This window comes from Bacillus rossius, chromosome 7 (genome assembly GCF_032445375.1).
Source record: "Bacillus rossius redtenbacheri isolate Brsri chromosome 7, Brsri_v3, whole genome shotgun sequence".
Classification (NCBI taxonomy): domain Eukaryota; kingdom Metazoa; phylum Arthropoda; class Insecta; order Phasmatodea; family Bacillidae; genus Bacillus; species Bacillus rossius.
The window spans coordinates 22,622,436-22,640,993 of record NC_086335.1 but is presented as its reverse complement, the minus strand read 5'-3'; the positions used below and the strand labels follow the sequence as shown (position 1 = coordinate 22,640,993).

At 37.9% G+C, this 18,558-nt stretch overlaps 1 protein-coding gene across 4 annotated transcripts in view; it reads left to right on the top strand.

Annotated features, from left to right (window-relative positions):
* Positions 1 to 6,518: 6,518 nt before the first annotated feature.
* LOC134533725 (dyslexia-associated protein KIAA0319-like protein) overlaps positions 6,519 to 18,558 on the top strand; it is an 83,010-nt gene continuing 70,970 nt past the window's right edge. Inside the window, exons 1-3 of one of the 4 annotated variants that reach the window (XM_063371313.1) lie at positions 6,527 to 6,633; positions 6,901 to 7,026; positions 17,062 to 17,346. In XM_063371313.1, coding sequence (XP_063227383.1) covers positions 17,068 to 17,346 — 279 coding nt within the window. In that variant the 5' untranslated portion in view covers positions 6,527 to 6,633; positions 6,901 to 7,026; positions 17,062 to 17,067. Of the gene's footprint in view, positions 7,027 to 17,061; positions 17,347 to 18,558 lie in introns of all 4 variants that reach the window. The other 3 variants (XM_063371312.1, XM_063371311.1, XM_063371314.1) reach the window with 3 other exon arrangements.

Sequence of the window (18,558 nt, the reverse complement as noted above, 5' to 3'; positions counted from 1 at the left end):
CTGCACTAGGATGCAAACTTGCACAAAAACACCAAGGAGTGGAGAAAACAGTGGCAATGGCCAGCAGAAATTAAGTCCAGCTGAGAGGAACTACACTGTGACTGAACGTGAAGCGTTAGCTATAGTGCGGGCCCTACAGAAGTACCGTGACATACTACTAGGTGAAACCATTAAACTGCTGACTGATCACCAGGCCTTAACTTGTTTGAAGGCTGGGAAGCTGTTTGGAAGCCGCCTAAAAGATGGTTTCTACTGCTGCAAGAGTACGATGTACAGATCCAGCATATAAAAGGGTCATCTAACCCAACAGCTGATTATCTGAGCCGCCTTGAAGAAATTCAAGACAACACTAGTCCAGCCCACCAGAAGGAATTCCTAGTAGCACTGGCAGCAGCTAATGTTTTGCAATCTAATCCGAAGCTCCAAGAACTACTGCAGGACCTGCAAGCCAAGCAGCAGGAGGTCAAATTCTGCCAAGACACTGTCAAGCAGCTGACAAGTCACCCGGTGGAACACAAGATCCACCAATATTTTTGTAAGTCACCTGAAGGAATGTTATTTGCCCACTCAAGAAAGAAGTATCTGTATGAAGATGCATGGAAGCCAGTGATTCCAGTGAGCATGAGACAGCAAGTCACCTGGGAGGTACATGTTGCACTTGGACATGTTGGAAGCAAGAAGATGACTGAAGCTTTAAGGAGGCAAGTATATTGGCCCAATATGCCTCGATTCATCATCCAGCTCACAAGAGCATGTGATCTTTGTCAGAAGTCAAAGTCACCAAAAGAACACCTGCATGGAGAGATACAGCCTATTCTCCCCAAGGCACCACTAGAGTTATTGTCAGTGGATCTATTTGGCCCACTACCCCAGTCTAAAGGAGGGGTAAAATATATTTTTGTGATTCAAGACATATTCACAAAGTTCACAAGGCTGTATGCTATTGTAAATCCCACTGCAAAAGCAGTCATGGGTAAATTAAAATTATTTACAGATGAAATTGGTATGCCAAAGATGGTACTCTCAGATAAGGGTACACAGTTTACCAGTGAAGTGTGGCAACAGGGAATACGCAAGCTAGGCGTTATCCCCACTACTATTTCTGTACACCACCCTCAAGGCAATCCCGTCGAGAGATTGATGAAAACTATTGGAGGCCTACTACGTATATTGTGCCACAAGTCACAGCAATCCCGGAGGGATAAACTACCATATGTAGAATGTGTAATAAATCATACGGTACACAGTTCAATAGGAGTCACCCCACACGAAGCCATGAGTCTGGATAGGTCCGAGGCGATCAACCCTATCTACTTGCCCCGACTAAGTCAAGACCAAGAGGAGAAAGATTTACCCACCGGTGAAGAAGTGGAGGATTTTATAAGCAAGAAGCTTACAGCTGAAGCTGCAGTCCGCAAGAGAAGGCACCCCGCATCAAAATTATCAACCTTCAAAATTGGTGACCTAGTGCTCAAGAAAACTATTCCAGTGAGCAGAGCTTGGGAAAATGTTACCAAGAAATTTTTTTATTGTTTGATGGTCCATATGTTATAACTGGAACCATTCATGAAAATTGCTATGCTTTAGCCGAGCCATCAACAGGCCAGTCAATAGGCCGTTACAACATTACACAGCTGAGGGAATATAAGAACCCTACCACGGCAAATAAAATATTGGTCGATGCACAAGTTAATGTTTACCTCATTGTCATGTGAGCGAGTATGCTGGAGTAACAGCTGAGAGCAGTCTGTATGTGATGGCTAGCACAAGAGCCATGTAATCCCCGTGTTTATAATGTTTTATGTTGTTATGTTTATGGTACGCCAGGAGAGGCGTAATATAGCCGTCGAGTATACCGTTGTGTAAGAGCGGAAGTGTAATTCCCGCCAGTGTCCTGTGACGAGGTGAAGTGACATGCCACCCGCACTGGGATTTGAGTAGCCAGTGAAGCTATTATGGGTATAAATTATTTATGATGTATTTGAGTATTTTACGGCTGATGTATTCTTCGATTTGGGTACCGACCCACTAACACTAACACATATTGGGAAGCACTAGACTCGCCCTATTTACTGTGAAGAGCTATGTAATTACCTAGCAAGAAGACATGAGTGTAACTATGTTTGACAAGATATATGTGAGATGTTATTTCACCTAGCTGTGTACACATGTGTAAACACTGGCATGCAAAGCAGTTCTACAAGCACAAAACACTTTGCAACTACAAGCAAAATTATTCTAGGTTACCTTGTTATGGGTTATTCCAGTTGATATTTCGTTGCACTTTAACACTTTTTCTTGCAGAGATCATCACAATTTAAAATGAAAGAGATATATTATTTTTGGTTGAATATGAGAAAACCAATGAAATTTGAAGGAGTTATCCTTTTCCTGATGTTTTAGGTTGGTATCACTTGAAGATACTGGTTAGAAAAGTATGCAACCATTTCGCATACAAATCCAATCTATTAGTGGTGTTGAAATTAATTAGGTTTTATTCCTATATTTGTTGTTAAATAAAGAAGAAAGGGGTATGCTAATCTGCTATAAAATGATAACAAGAAATTTGCAGAAAACATCTATACGAAGTTTTATTGTGAAAAGGACCCTATACAGAAATTTTGTAGATTTCACTATACGATGAACACGATTTTCGAAGTTTGTTTATTATGTATGTTTCGATGAAGAATCTTGATGTAGGCTGACCTGAAAAACACTTTGTAGAATCCTATGTCGCGAGATAACACGCTCTTGCAGTGAGTGTCCACAGGCCTCAATATAAACAATCTTCAAGCTAATACAATTCTCCTAGCAAGAAAAGGGAAAATTCAAGAAAATATAAATTATTTTTAAAATATTAATTCAACTATGAGAAAAGAGTAAACTGAAATTTACTACTCAGCAGGAGCTGTTGCAAGCTATCCTGAAAAACATATGTTGTTTTGCTTACAATTGATATGATAGCATGTTGCTATCTGCACCGAGGCCAGGAGCCTCTGACACATTACAAGGCTCAGTTCCTGTAAGGAATTTATTTCACGAGAGATGGTCGTGAATTTCCAACCCAGCGAAACCGCTGCGGGCTGATAAAACACGCTGAATATGAGAATGAAATGAAACAGCACTGAACAGCTGATCTACTCCGATAATCGCCAGAGTGAAATCTGAGGCCGCCAGGATAGTAAAAAAGGTTCAAGTTACTCACTCGTCGAGACGACTGAGAAAAGGATGAAAAAGGAAAAAGGGAAAAGCCAAGAGAATTCGCCTGCTGCTGTAATAAAAGAGGCAGATAAAACTAGACAAGAAAAAAAAACATGTAGTGTGATTTTTTTTTCACAGAGCCTTGTCACCTAGCTAAAAACACTTGGTTTAGCTAAAAACATTTTTGTTTAAATAATGCATTTAAAATGTTATTAAAAATTAGGCAATCTTAATAGCCTATGACACTGTATATAGATGTAATGTAAATGTTATGAGATGATATGGTGAAGTGTAAAATTTTGTGAATTGTTGACGAAATGTAGATGTACGAGATGCATGAAGTTGATATGTTAAATGAAATGTGAAACATATAGGCAGCATTATGCTTAGGCTGCATGCAAATGAACATTGAGAAAATCACATCCTAACAATGTGAGAAATGTGTAATCTACTAATTAATTTATGCAAAGTTGTACTAATTTGAATTTAAACATTTTATGAAATATGTTATTCATGTTTTATGAGCTTATTGTTGACTAAGCTAATTTATTATTCTTGTTAATAAGTTACAAACTGAAAGTTATTTGAATAATATAGTTTTTATTGTTACTATGTATTTATATATATATATATATATATATATATATATTCTAAATATATTTGGTTGGCTTGTGGTATATTTACGTTAAGAACTGAAGTTGATAGGCCTGCAGACACTTGTGCTTGCAAGTGCACGATCACACATGTTATAATTAATAAACTTTGATTTACGAACGTGAGATTTAAGTTAAGAGAGTGCAGTGATTACACTCGGCAATAGGAGTGAACAGAGACGCGAATTCCTTCGGAAGTGTACCTAACAATGACGTGTGCTGCAAATGATATGCTGGCGCCGCGGTGCTCTGCCGCGTCACGCACTGGTCCCGGACCAGGGCGGCAGGTTTCGTCGCTCCGAGACGACTACCCCAGCGGGAGCAGGTGACGGTGATCCCGTCTGCTCCGCCGCCGCGCGCCTGTGACGTCAGCTGACGTCCCGAGCCGATTTGGTCGGCAGGGCTGTCCAAGGGCAGGAGAATCACCACCCGGTGATATATGGTCCCAGGTCCGCCTTCCACAGGATGCTGCCAGCACCACGGATGGAGGCTGATCCACTGCTACAGTGATGACCTGGATAAAGTCCCATTGTTATGCAACATGTACATTTCCTCACATTTCCCTTGTGATTGCGACGAATACTTACTGTGAGTGTTGTCCTCCGAGTGTCACTGCATCCAACTTAGTTCCAGGACTGACGACTACGAGAACTTCAACGAGATGGCAAGTTTTTCCGCGAAAATGCACCGACGGCCAGCGTAGGTCTGAACTCTGTGACGGAGAACCGAGCAATGAGGGAATCGTCCACGAGTCAGGAAGAGGGGTGCGGGACAGGTGTCCTTTCTCGCGCCAAAGTTTTTTTATCCCTCCTTCTTTTCGTCGTTTTTTGTGGTGTCACGCGAGTCGTTGCCTGGCAACGAACTTTTTTATTTAACTCGAGCAGCGAGTTTCCAACTGAAAAGCAAACCGTGTCTTGTTTGAAATTTTAAAGCTGCAACACACTATGCTTATCAAGGGCGGCAATTCTGTGCTGTTACATGACTGTCCCACACACAGAAAGTGTTTTGTTTTTATTATAAATAACATTTTTTAATTATTATTATTATTTGTTGACATTTTTATGTTTTGTTCTATTGTTGTGTATTTGGACGTATCTATGAATACCATACTCTATGGCGTAGCCCAAGTGACTTTGAAGTTCAATTAGCAAGACCCCTCTAGGGAGCAATTGACTTAAACGGCAAATTGAACTTTTTATACATAATTTGCATAACAAAACTTTCATTGTTGAAAAATCCAGTTTTAAATTTAAGACATTTTAGCATATTAAGTTGTATTGTTAAGTGTCTGTATTTTGTTTTGAGGTGATAATTAAGTCAACAATCGGTGTGTCTCGGCCAATGAGAGGCCATGTTACTTAAGATAAGCGTCATTACTGAATTAACGGAAAAAGTCTTGGAACAACGATGGCGTTGGCTAGATAGCCCGGGTTTCAATCCCCTTAAAAATCAGAAATATCTACGAGCTAAGTAGATCATCCTATTACTAGGATGTTTTAAATCGTCGTCTAAATATAAATTACATATTGTTTAGTTAGGGAACGTCCTGTATGGCATGTAATTAGGAGTGAATTACCGTGAGTAAAATACCGACTCATGATGCTATCCTGAGTGAACTGTTTCCTACATACACGTAATTTAATATTGCCGACGAACACATAAATATTGAATTTTATGCTGAACACGTTAAAGACTTATTGAAATAAACATTTGTTAAAGCCAATTACGTATCCTGATCTAAACGTTAATGAGTTCTACACCCAGAGGTGAAATGAGACGGAGTTTTCACGATGCTCTACCGCAATTTACACCTTGAATTCAGCCGCGGTACATTAAAATTAACTTAAATTACGAACATAAAAATAAAACATTATTATTTTATTTCACACTAATCTACGATTCTAGATTGAGAGCAATGGACATAATTAATTTGAATTGGATGAACTTTTGTTGTGTTTTATCATGTGTGCAACATACCTCCAGTTATTTAAGAAAACATGATGGTATACCATTGGTCCAACCAATAAGCATATATATTTTATTTGATTAAAGGTTATCTGTTAATCCTATGTTACCTTGTCATTATTTTATAGTGTATATGTTTGTTTTTCATTAATGACCTTAATTTACATGTTGCCAATCTCATGCTAACCCTAGATTTGTAGTGTGAAATTATTTTAACTTTTTTTTTCTCTTATGTACCACATTACATAAGGGTGGCGCCCAGAGACATATTTAAATTTAATAAAAGAGTCTATACTCGACAGAGTAATTAAAATCCAGAGAGAATTACTGTTAATATCTATTATTTAAAATATTATAATTATTTATGACAACAGTTTAGTTCAGATAATAATTCAGACCTAGTAGTATCAGTATTTGTATTATTTATAATATTATTATTGCTGACTACACTTCGTATTAGCAATCTGAAACGAAGGTTATAGTTCACCAGACTTTGTAAAGTTCCATTTCCACATAGTTTTGGGCAAAACAATATGGCAATAGTGGCTTAAAACGTAACTGAGTTATGTCCCAGCATACCGTCTCTTGACAATTCCCAACTCAATGCTTTTTACAACTCCGAGGGAGCAAAAGAATCGGTGAAAAAAACATACGTTAAGGTATATGTATGTGCAATGTGTATTTATACATACATATTCATGGCTTGCAGGTTGCATAATATATCGCATGCGGCAGGTGATAAAGCAGCTGCCGATAATTAGTTCGGAGAGATCTTATTGAGTACGGTGCGTGGGGTCCTGGGTTCGAGTCCCAGGTAAGGCGTGGGTGTACCATATATATTCTGATATTTGACAGTTGAAATTGAAATTTACAATGAATATAATGACCCTTTGGCCGTTGGCGAAAGCTGTAGGACACATAATATTAAATCAAATCAATCTTATTGAGGGACTGAATAGTGTCATAAATTATGGCATTTATGTCCATTAGACATTATACTCTGTTTAATAGTGTATCATTCCGTGGGGTTTTATAACATTTTATTAAACGTATTAATTATATCTTTTTGACATGTTGACAGCTGCAGCTGTTGCTTTTACGAAAACGTAAACAAAGGGCGTGTGGATTACTTACTAATTGCACCCCAATATTTTGTAAATTTATCTCTATTAAGAAGAGTTTTTTGTAGCAGTCCTAAAAAAGGAAGGTAAGATGCATTCAAATTTCTTAGTAACAAATTTCTATGACATATGTATGCATATTTTTAAATAAGCTTGCGTAACCTAACCGTAGAGTGTTGATGGAGAGGCTGGTAAGGCTGTTAAAGATTTTGAAAGGGGATCGGTGAACTGAACTGCATAGTAGGGTGCAGAAATGATTGTATAGGGTAAGAAGAGAGGAGATCAAAAGGGAAAATTGCATAGGGTGTGGAGGAAATGGGAAAGCTCTGATGGGAAAACTATAAAAAAGAGTTAACATTAGTTAATAGTAGTGGCGTCTTAAAGTAGTCGGGATCTCTAAACAGTTTTGTCAATGGGAGAAACTTAACCTCACCTTCCACGTCAATTTTTACTATTACGTATGTTTTGAGTATAATCAGTTCTGGTGAGTACATTATAGTTAATACTTGATGTGGTTGTGTAGAATGATATTTGGAAGAGCCAATAGCCGAGCAAAGCTATGGCAGGTAATAATGGTCAAGGTGGAAAATATACATACTACAAATCAACTGTAAGAGGGTTGGTTAAATATGCAGGGAATGTATTAAGGCAGTCAATAATACCTGCTGTGAGAAATAAGTGGTTAAAGGGGTAAGTTTGCTGAACTAAGAGGAGTACCTAAGGCTAAGATTGTAGAGAAGATTTTATGTAATATTTATCATCTTGAAAAATGGAGTATGAGAAAACAATGCCTAACCCTATTGCTTAGGAGCGTATATACAGGATTTCATTTCAGGGGGGTAAGAATCACTTTTCCTGCCATTCGCATTTAAATTCTTTCCAAATGTTAGTGGGAATGATAGAAGTTTTAGGATTTGGGGGGGGGGGGGGGGATTAGAATATTCCCTCTCAGCATCCCCTCTGCTAGTGCTGAATTAGGTGTGGTCAAGAACAGAATGCATAAGCTGGAAGGAAGTTAGAGAAACTGCAAATAACATTACAGATAGGAAAGGTTGATCAACTGTGGGCAGAGTGAATACAGAGAAAGCAGGTAGCAAAAAACAGGTTGTAACAAATTGATACAGATAGGCTACTGAGGGAGACTTATAAAGTAACAGGGTTTTTGCAGACAGGGAAAACCAAGAAAACTCAGGTAATTCAAAATTAAAAAAAAATGGTAAAACACTGGGAAATTGTCACTACTAAGCAGTTTTGGTTATATAGTTTTTATAGAAATGATAACAGTGCATATTGTATTCAGTAATGTGCAAAGAAATTTTATAGTCGATTCGGCAGGTTATGTATTGTGCCGGAAATTAGGAATTTCGACAGGTTTTTTTAATTTGTTATTATAATTTTAATTTATTTTTGGAAATTTTATTTTTATTATAATTTGGTTACTATAGGGTATTGAAACTTTGTTAGGCTGGTGCACGCTACGTATTTAAAATTTGTGCCAGTGGACCGAGGCACCTTTTCTCAAGGATCAATTTGAGCTTTTGCTAGTCTAATGTAGTCGTTAGCAGCCCGGATGAAATTTATCCCGCCTACAGGCACGCCCGGGGTCCGTAATTTTAGTTCGCTACATGACTAGATCTGCAGAGCACAGCTTCTGGCGTGCAAGCTGTAGTTCTTAGAGGGCCGCCTAGATCAGCGAGCCTCAGGCACGACTGAGTATCCAGTGGACGCTCGTTCCCAGCCTTCTCTGCGCTTTTCTGTCCGCTCTCCACTCTCTCTCCACTCTCTCTCCACCCCCCCTTTGATTCTAAGAATTCTACCCTGGATCATTGACCGTACGTGAACTCGCCTAGATGATGGCCTACTTCAAGGACTTTCTCCCTTGCCCTAAAGAGCCCTCCATGACATCTAGCGGCAGAAACTGTAACGTCTTCTCTTGGCGCCAGCTCGTGGAGCTGACGCCCGCGACACCTGTGGGCGATCTTGCTAACTCCCCCCTTTATGTCCCCTTTAAGCCACCAGAGTGCACCACCAGCTACGCCATAAGGCCCTATGCTTCCTCCTCGCGGCCTGTAATAGTCGATTGTATGTTGCTTTCTGTACCTGCCAGTAGAGACCGCAGCAGTCACCCTTTGGCGCAAACAACTGAAGTCGTGGCTACGACCGCTCCGGGCACCTCCGGATATGTTCGGTCCAAAGCCGAACCTTCCCCTTCCTTTTCCCTAGGGCCCTAGCGCCCGTTTTAATTAGGAGCGTTGTCCGCCGTCAAGGGACTTTGACATTGGCTACTAACCGCGCTGCAGGTCGGGCAGAACTTCTAGCCGTCTCTTGTCGCGGCTACAACGGAATCGTCTTCAGTTAAAGATGTAGTCAGCTGTGTTTAGGGATGTGATCCCGGAATCTAATGTAGCAGTAGCCGGTTAGTCGTTGTATTTAGGCAACGAATAATGTTTTAGTTTACATTTTATTAATTTCTGTATCTTCCTAAATCATGGTTTCTTTCGCGTCATCCGTGGTATTTTCGGTCCGCGCCATTTGGCTGTCGGCGCAAAACATTTCCTGAGTCCAGGAGCTACATACACTTTGTTTGTCAGGGTCCAAGTGTTGGGGGACGTTTTTGCTCCCAGCATGTCATTCGGGACCTCGAGCTCCGAGTCCCCTTAAGAAGAGAATTTTCCCAGCCCGACGTCATACTTTGAAGACCCGGGTGATATTGGAAATATATTTTCCCCTTACATATAATGAACTAAATTAATTAAATGCATACCAGTGAACAGTGATTTAAGAACTTAATCGATGAGAATATGTAAAATCAATGAGACTATTATCAATCATCTATGTAATCATCGAAAGAATCTAATAGGGTGGAATATTTCAATTTTTTTGTTTCTGTGATGATGTGTAATTAAAATAATATAACGTGTTATTAATAATATCGGGCCGGCCCTCCTACTTGTTACGTGTTAATGTCTTTTATTGTAAAAGCAAAACAAAGGAAAAAAAACAGATTTAATTTACCATTCTAAATAAACCCAGGAAGCCTATAGACCAATCTACCTATATTGTGATTTATTTGTTGCATATTCACCTATATCCTTTTAAACGATCCACTAGCTCCCAAGTTGCTTGTGTATAGGGAGTTCCAAATTGTCTTGTTCTCCACCTCGTGCCACCTCTGGTCAATAACTTTATTTTTCTTAATATTTTGCCCAGCAGTTTCCAAGGTTTTTTTTTTAAAATTAAATTAACATAATTTAATTTTGAGGCACGAGGGGCGTTACAGTATTTATGTTGAAAAATGTTTCGATAATCATTTTTATTGTAGTTTATCTGTTATCGTGCCAGATAGACAGATGAGTCAGGTAATAAAATGTTATCTGAGACAAAGAAATCAGAGTAAACTCGGGGAAACTGGCTGAAGTAACAGTATGAGAATCCTGAATAATATTTTTTTTTTTATAAAGGGGCTTAAATTTGCAGACAGCACGGTCTTTGGGGACACACTCTTGTGACTACAGTAAAAGGTCTCTTATCTGGCATTCCATGGCTAGGTACCTACATTCTGTAATCCCTCACCAACAGAGCCACTTACGCTCAGATTTTTCCTGGTTAATACTGGCTGTTAACATTATCTGCCCGATCACATTACTGCACCGCCGACGTTTTTGGTTCACCCAGAGTTTATCGTTACTGGAAGTTTTGGCAGTATTTCTACTGTGCAGCTTTTCCGTGTAATAATAATAAATTTCTGAAAATACTTTTCTCAAATATAAGAGCCGTTTTGTATTTAACCTGAAAACAGCATTTCAGTAGTATTCCTACTGGTTTCTTAGAAATCACCATTAGATATGCTACATTAAAAAATACCTGTGCATCATTGCGGCCATCACAAATTTTTTTTTTCTTTCTAATATGGGTTAATGTGTGTATATGATTAGGATAACTTTTTAAAGTATTTTTAATATGTATAGCAAACTTAAAGTAATCAACTATTCTCACAATTTAAAATTTTTCTCTCTAATTGGAATCATTTGTTATACCACGTGACTAAAATACTACTTTAAGTTCAAATTTCAGAAAATAAAAAAATTCCATAAAGCAATTAGTTATTTACAACAACAAAGAAAAATAAAATCATTAATATTTCCCTTATAGTTTTAATACAATTGTCATATTAATTATTTTGATTATCAAACCAATAGGTACCTCTGTGTACTAAATTTCTCCAAAACAAACACAGACCAACACTGAAAGAAAGAAAAAAAAAGGCTGCAGTCATGTCAGTGCACACACATTGTAATGTCAGCTATAAACAGTGATTTTTCAGAAACCAGTAGGAATTCAGAAACACTGTTTTCAGGCTAAGTACAGGAAAGTCTAGTGATCAAAAATTGTAGGTACCTATTCTTGAAATTTTATTATTACTTCATGGAAAGGTCATGCTTTAAGAATATTACCCAAGTTTTGATTTAATGCAGTATGCCATGTTTTCTAGAGTAATGATTTTTTTGAAAAGACGAATGATCTTTTTTCTTTCTTTCTATAAGCAGCTTCTTACAGCAGGTATTCCAGTGAAAACTAAATTGATGTTTGATAATCCAGATAAATCGGTAATCCGGCACAGCCGTGGAGCAGAACTTGCCAGGGCCAGATCAAAGACCTTCTCGTAACATCATGCATGGATGTTGCGGAAGGAATCGATCATGGCCTTTTGCGAGGAACCATTCCAGCATTTGCCTGGAGTGATTATAGAAGCCGTTGAAACCCTAAATCGGGCTATATCCTTGGATAGGGTCCGCTTGAGTGTAAGTCGGTGTTTCATGGCTTTCGAGAGTGATGGCAGGGGGCAAAATTCCCGGGGCCAGGTTGAATGTAGAGTTTTTTTAATATTAAGTTTACCGTGATAGGGCAAAAACTACTAGTGTATTGTTAATACATTGGAATAATATTATATAGTAAATTGCAATAAAATCGAAATAACATTGAAAGCATGTCAAAACACCGTGATGCACCGAAATACAAGTTATATAATGGAATTAAGTGGCATTTAAACAAAACTTAATTCAAATCATTAAAAAGGTAATCTTTAAATATTTGAAATTCAAGGAATGACGTTATTTCCTGATAAAAACTTGTACCAAAGTGTATAGATCAGAAAAATTTATTTAATTTGTTCTATGGTGCATCTCTTATCGAATCACTTTCAAACCACAGATGCTCGCTAATTAATTTTTAATGTTCAGAATGTATTGGTTTTTTAGACCACTTCATTATAAATTATCTATACTTAATATTATAAAGCTGAAGAGTTTGTTTGTTTGTTTGTTTGTTTGTTTGAACGCGCTAATCTCAGGAACCACTGGTCAAATTTGAAAAATTCTTTCAGTGTTGGATAGTACATTTATTGAGGAAGGCTATAGGCTATATTATATTATCAATAACATTAGGGATCCTTACTAAAAGTCCAATTTAGAATCAAATGCATTGGAGGGGGTTAGATACAACATGCAGTACACATACAAAGTGTGTGTTGACAATGCCGCAGACGCATAGAAGTTTATTTCCTATTGCCTATTAACATTGTTGCCACGCACTAGATGCCTTATCATTCTTAATTTTCCCATACAAGTAAAAAACACCCGTGTGATATTAACAACGAAGCAATCAGTACCCTCATAAGAGTTCAATTAGTTTTTAAATACTTTTTATCACTTTAAATCACAAACCTAAACTATTGTTTTTTTTTCCTCTCTCTGTGTTTAATTTGTTTTTTATTGCCCTTTTTTTCTAGTATATATATTTTACAGACTTGAAACTTCACAGTAATGTTCCTTATGTTATGCAGGATGACATTTTCCGAAAATTAGATCCCATGGGTGGTTAAAACCAGGCAACAGTGGGTACTTTGTCTGCATGAGAACAGGATTTTGCATTGTTCATGCCTTCTGCGTCTCCATGGCAACGGGCATCGCACGGCAGTGGTGTACCCACAAGGAGGGGCATGTATAATGAGCGGCGCAAGAGTGATCTGCCTGTAGACTGCCGTAGCGAAGTACTGGTACATCAGTTGTACGTTGCGTGCACGAGTCGGGAAACCATCTGTGCTATTCATTTTCTCTCCGGTACATTATACAGCATTGTAATAAATTTTGACTGAATTTTTTTTTATTTACCATTACTGTAAATGGGAGATCTGGCTTAATTTTTTTTCCATTAGTATAGCCGTGCGAAGCCGGGTCGGGCAGCTAGTTTTTAATAAAAATACAGCACAAAAATTTTACCATTACACCAATCCCTCACTTAACAAGTCTTCAAATTGGAAGACTTAATTTAGTAAGATGTTTATTTTACTGCCCCAGTCTTGAATAGCACGTCTGTAAATTTTAGTTAGCATGAAATCGCAACAGGCAAAAAAAAGTCAGGCATGACGCCACGAAGTCTGCTTCAACTCGGTAAAAAACAGATGAGCCGTGGCATGCAATTAGCTATACGAGAAGGGAACAGATGTGCGCGCAGGTCTGACTATGCTATCGGCTGTCGTACAAACATCAGCTGTGGCAAGTTCAGTTGCAGCTATGGAGTGTAAAGGACCAAATGTTTTACATCCGCGCGTCTGCCGCTGGGCCGTACTTTTGTCACCCGGCCACAGACCGAGCTGTAATGAACTTTAATCTAGCCATTGAAAGGGAACTCACACGCACAAACACAAAGCAATGTCTGCCCATTCGTCTGCTGGTTACTGTACGTGCGCAAAAACATGCAATTGGAATCATATTGGAATCATGGCTTCCAAGTGGGAGCATAATGCACCATGTTCAAGTATTTGAGACAAAACAATAAGTATTACGGTGTGCAGAATGTCATAAAGGCCACACTTTAGTTTTCAGCAAGTCAACTGTGCACACAATCGTACAAAATAAGGACTCAATAAAACTTTTATATAAGTCTGATGCAGTAGGTTTTAATAGCGGGAATATATTTTACATAAGATACCGGATCAGAAATGAACAGATGATTAACATGGAAAAAGTTGTTAAATTAATGGTGCAATGAAGAAAAAATATCATGTGCCTGACAGGATTGGTGTGAACCAAGCAGTGATACGCGAATAAGCACTTAAATTTTTGAGAAACTAAAATGTAAATGTCTGTGGACAGTAATATCGGTTTCACTGCCAGTAAAGGGTGGATGGGAATGTTCTTGGAAAGGTATGCGACGTGAGCTGAGGTCATGCCCGGGCGGGCAAGCCGACTGACGATAAGTAGGCCTACATAACCACCTATCTCCCGTTACGCGGTGTCGTATTTGTCATACTAAGTATTCCATGGTGGGCTTATAAAGATAAATGGTGTGCCATATTTATCATTGAGTGTTATTCTACACATTTGTATTACGTAAAGAATATTGCCATACCCATTTTGGAACACATTAAGTAATTATAATTAGCCTTGCTCTTTATGGAGACTAATGCTTCAGAATACGCGATTTCGAATAACACGAACTTTTTTAAGGAACACATTGGTCGTGATAAGTGAAGGATTGGTGTATTTTGGTTGAGTAAGTATTGCAAAACAGCTTTTATAAAAATAAAAACAACACCGAAATCCTCCGTTTTAAAAATGAAACTGAACTAAAAATAAAACCATAAAATTTTGTCTTTACTAATAGAATTCATTTGAAAACTTATCAAGTTTTGCTGTATGTTCAATTATGTTTGCAGCTATGGCAATGGTAATGTTTCGAGTCTTCAATTTGTTCATAACTGTGGGGTTTGAAAAATTGTACATTAAGTAATAGCCCTTAGTGTTTTACAATGATTGCACCCCTTTGTTTGGTATGAGAGGTGTTGCTGTGTGTTAGAAGCTGGGGGATCAGAGAGAGAGGATGAGCAAATATGATAATTTCTGGAAATTTTAGACAGTGTGATAACAAAGGAAAGAGGAAAAATCTCATTTGCTGGATAATGTAGGAAGAGAAAAGTACAAAGGTGACTTCTTGCCAATTAGCACAAGGGGAACTGCTGGTTGATACAGTGTTGCTAGTTCTTTTTCTCCCTTCAAACTGTTAATAAACAAGTGGGAAAACGACCAATAACTTTTACGGGGCATACTTATCGCAGAGATTTTGAAAGAAAACAACAGCACTGTTTGCAATTATATTTGTACATGTGACTTCATATTTTTACTAGATAAAATAAACACCTGTCTCTCAAAAACATGTTATTATGGTTCAGGTGGAAGTTGATTCGGCTGTTTCATTCAACAGTGAAGTGTGTGTTTATGGCAGCGTTGGCTGATTTAAACCAAGTAGTTTTTATAAAAGAAACCAAATGTTTTTTTTTAAATAAAATATCTTAATATTTTTAATGAAAGGTCTAGTTCCACTCTAATAACAACACTAGATTGCTCATTAATGTTCATGTGATTTACAGGAACAAAAAATTATATACTAATCAAGATCTTACCATTTAAATTATCTGAATAAGTTGTAAATATTACCCAATTATTACACCTATAAAACTAATTTAATTAGTGAATTGTAATCAAAGTAAAAAAAAGAGGATATAAATAAATTTATTATTAAAAAGAAATCTTATTCTGTGGAAAATTCCCCGAATGTACTGTAAATCTCCATTCTGTGGGAAACACCCATTATATGGAGAACCCTCTTCCTGTGGTGAAATAAGTCACAGTCGAATGTGCAGTTTTGCTTGACGTCAGTTCTTTGATGTTGTAACTTTTCTGGTTCAACATGAGCAGTAGAAAGTGAGATGTTGTATGACTTTCATTTGTACATGTTGAGAACCAAAATAATTACTGTAATTAAAAAATGCTTGTTTAAACAAAAAAAAACCTGGTTATTGTTGCTTTTCCAACAATGGTTAATAAGTAGATAAGTTTGGTAGCTTTACATTCTAAAGTTACCTAACATTCTTAAGAGATTTTTGGATCCAGTAATGATTTGAAGGCGGGCTGGATTGTTAATTTAAAGAAAGTTTAATTGCAGTAATTTTTTTTTACTTGAGCAACTGTTAACTGTTGGCATACCATACTCAAAAGAAGCATACATCACAAAGTGTGTACCAAACCATATTCTACAACTTTTACTTTATTTTTCTTTCACCAACTAGGTATTGAAACTTTATTTATGTTTGAAATGCAGTAAGGTGTGATCTTTGACATTTTACTATATGTACACATTTGCACACACTTGAATACTCGCATACATGTGCACTTGCATACCTATGCAATAGCATTTTTTTTAAATCTGCAATCTCAGTAGTTTCCTATACCTAATAATATAATAAGCAAGAGGTTTCATTTCTATCCCATATGGACTCCACATGCACATTTTTTTTAAGTGTGTATAAGGATGATCATGTTAACAATACCGAGAGAGAGACAAAATTAAAAATTGTTTGGTTGTTTAATTTAATATGATGAAATTAGGTCTAATACTCCTTTTAAACTTTTGAAAATGATTTTTCACAAATAAATTATATAAATTTGTAATGCAGCATAGTTTTGTGCTATCATAGCCATAGTAAAGATTAATTTATACCTCTTCAAAATCCTATGTCAAGTCAGGTTTGTCATCTTTAAATTCCTGTTCCAATCCTTTGTCGAGTCTGGTTTTCCAAATCCCTTGAATCATATGATATTTTTCTAAATGAGATTAAAGGGATTGTTCAAGGGCTAAAATCAGAAGATTTTTTTGTCAATAACTTGCACCCCAGTGCAATCATGTTGGTCATTATGTACAAGTGTACTTGTATTGGTTTGGAGTATTTGCAGTAAAGATTTATTTTTAAAACATTAATTTTTGAGTAGGAAATTGAATGGTAATTAAATTTAAACCTCTTTTGTTTTCTAACAAGAGTAATTATTAAAACTCTTTTATTGTCTATGTACATTTACTTTTTGTGACTAAGACTCAATCCATATTATTCTTATGTAGCCTACACACTGTTTTTATTATTTCTTAATTCTGTTGAGCTTTTGATTATAGTACGAACCATGAAGCTATGGAATAAGTCATTTGTACATGAATCAGTGTAATATTTACAGTTTACATACTGCCTGTGGGATCCACAGAACGATATAAAAATGAATGTTTGCCGCCAGCGGGCGATGAAGAGTCCTGGCAGGTACCTGGGCTTGGGCCTGGCGCTGATCAGCTACGCGTCCACAGTGAGCGTGGCCCAAGAGTACGACGTGGACGCGTCGTGGAGGAAGATGTGCCCCCAGATGTACCCCACGGTGTTCCCCGGCTACGCCCCGCGCGGCAACAAGACCGCCGGGGCCTACAGGAAGAGGGACGGCGTCCGCAGGCTGGAGCCGTGCATCGCCGACTGCTGCGCGCGTGACGCGTGCAACGTCGTGTTCATGCATCACTCCACCTGCTACCAGGTCAGCCCCGCTGCGTCAGTGTCCTCGTGTCGAGTACGCCAGCCTTGAAGTCGATGAGACTAAAGTGTTGTTGCCGGAATTTTGAATCGGCTGTCATTTATATTTAAAAAAAGCAAAAAAATCTCTTGTTATTTGAAGTACTTTACCATTGATGCGAACAAAAAATCAATGAATATTGTACTTCAAATATTACAATTCCTTTTCATAAGAAGTGGACTATAAGCATACTGTATCTTAAATATAATGCATTCCAGATTAGGACATTTTTTGAATCTGCTTGTGACCGTCTTCTCCCTTACACCTGTTCCATCTCTAAACATTTTGAAATGAGTTATTGCATCTTCAAACACATTTTTCATTATAAAAAAATAATACTATGGACATTCATTGCTGTAGCAAAGGTTTTGCAGTGATGTAAAAAATTTACCAGATAACCACTTTCAAAATTAGATTTGTCATAAAAACCAGTCTTGTGTAATTTTTTACTAATGGAAAAAAATGTTTTTTTTTGGTGTAAGTATTATAGTTATATATTTCCCAAATTTTGTGAATTATGACTACACATTAATAAACCTAAAGTGATTTTACATACCTAGGAGGTATTTATCAAATGTAAATATAAATGTGGAGAAAAATGGTTAGAAAAAGGAAGAGGGGAGCAAGAAACATACTTTGCACCCTCAGGTTTATTTTGTTTGGGGGTTCGGCACCCCTCGTCTCCCCCTATTAGCATCGTCCTGGAGTATATGCGTGGATACCTACACATAAAGACAGACAGCTGTGAAACAATCACAGATAGAGTCGAGTCCGACATGTGGAAGATGATGGCACACAACATAATGGTTCGGATGTCGCTTAGCCGCACTGAGAAGTGCTGGGGAGGTGCTCGTAGGGATGAAGGCCTGTGCATGCATTCAGGTTCCTGGCGTCCATGCTCGCCAAGACGACACACTCGTGTGGCGATGCGAAGGAGCATAGTTCGCACCCAGCGGTTAGCAGTCTGCATGATCGCAGCTGATAAACACTCGGTCGGTGATCGAGTGGTTTGGAACACGCGGTAATCCCCCTGCGGTCCCATTCCCGGTCGGGAAAATTTGTATTTCAGGGTGGAATATGGTGCTATTTAAGCAGTTTTATTTTCTAAAAATTGATTACACAGCACTTTCTTTGCCCCCGTTTGCCCCCATATCAAGGTTTCAGAGGGGGGGCAAA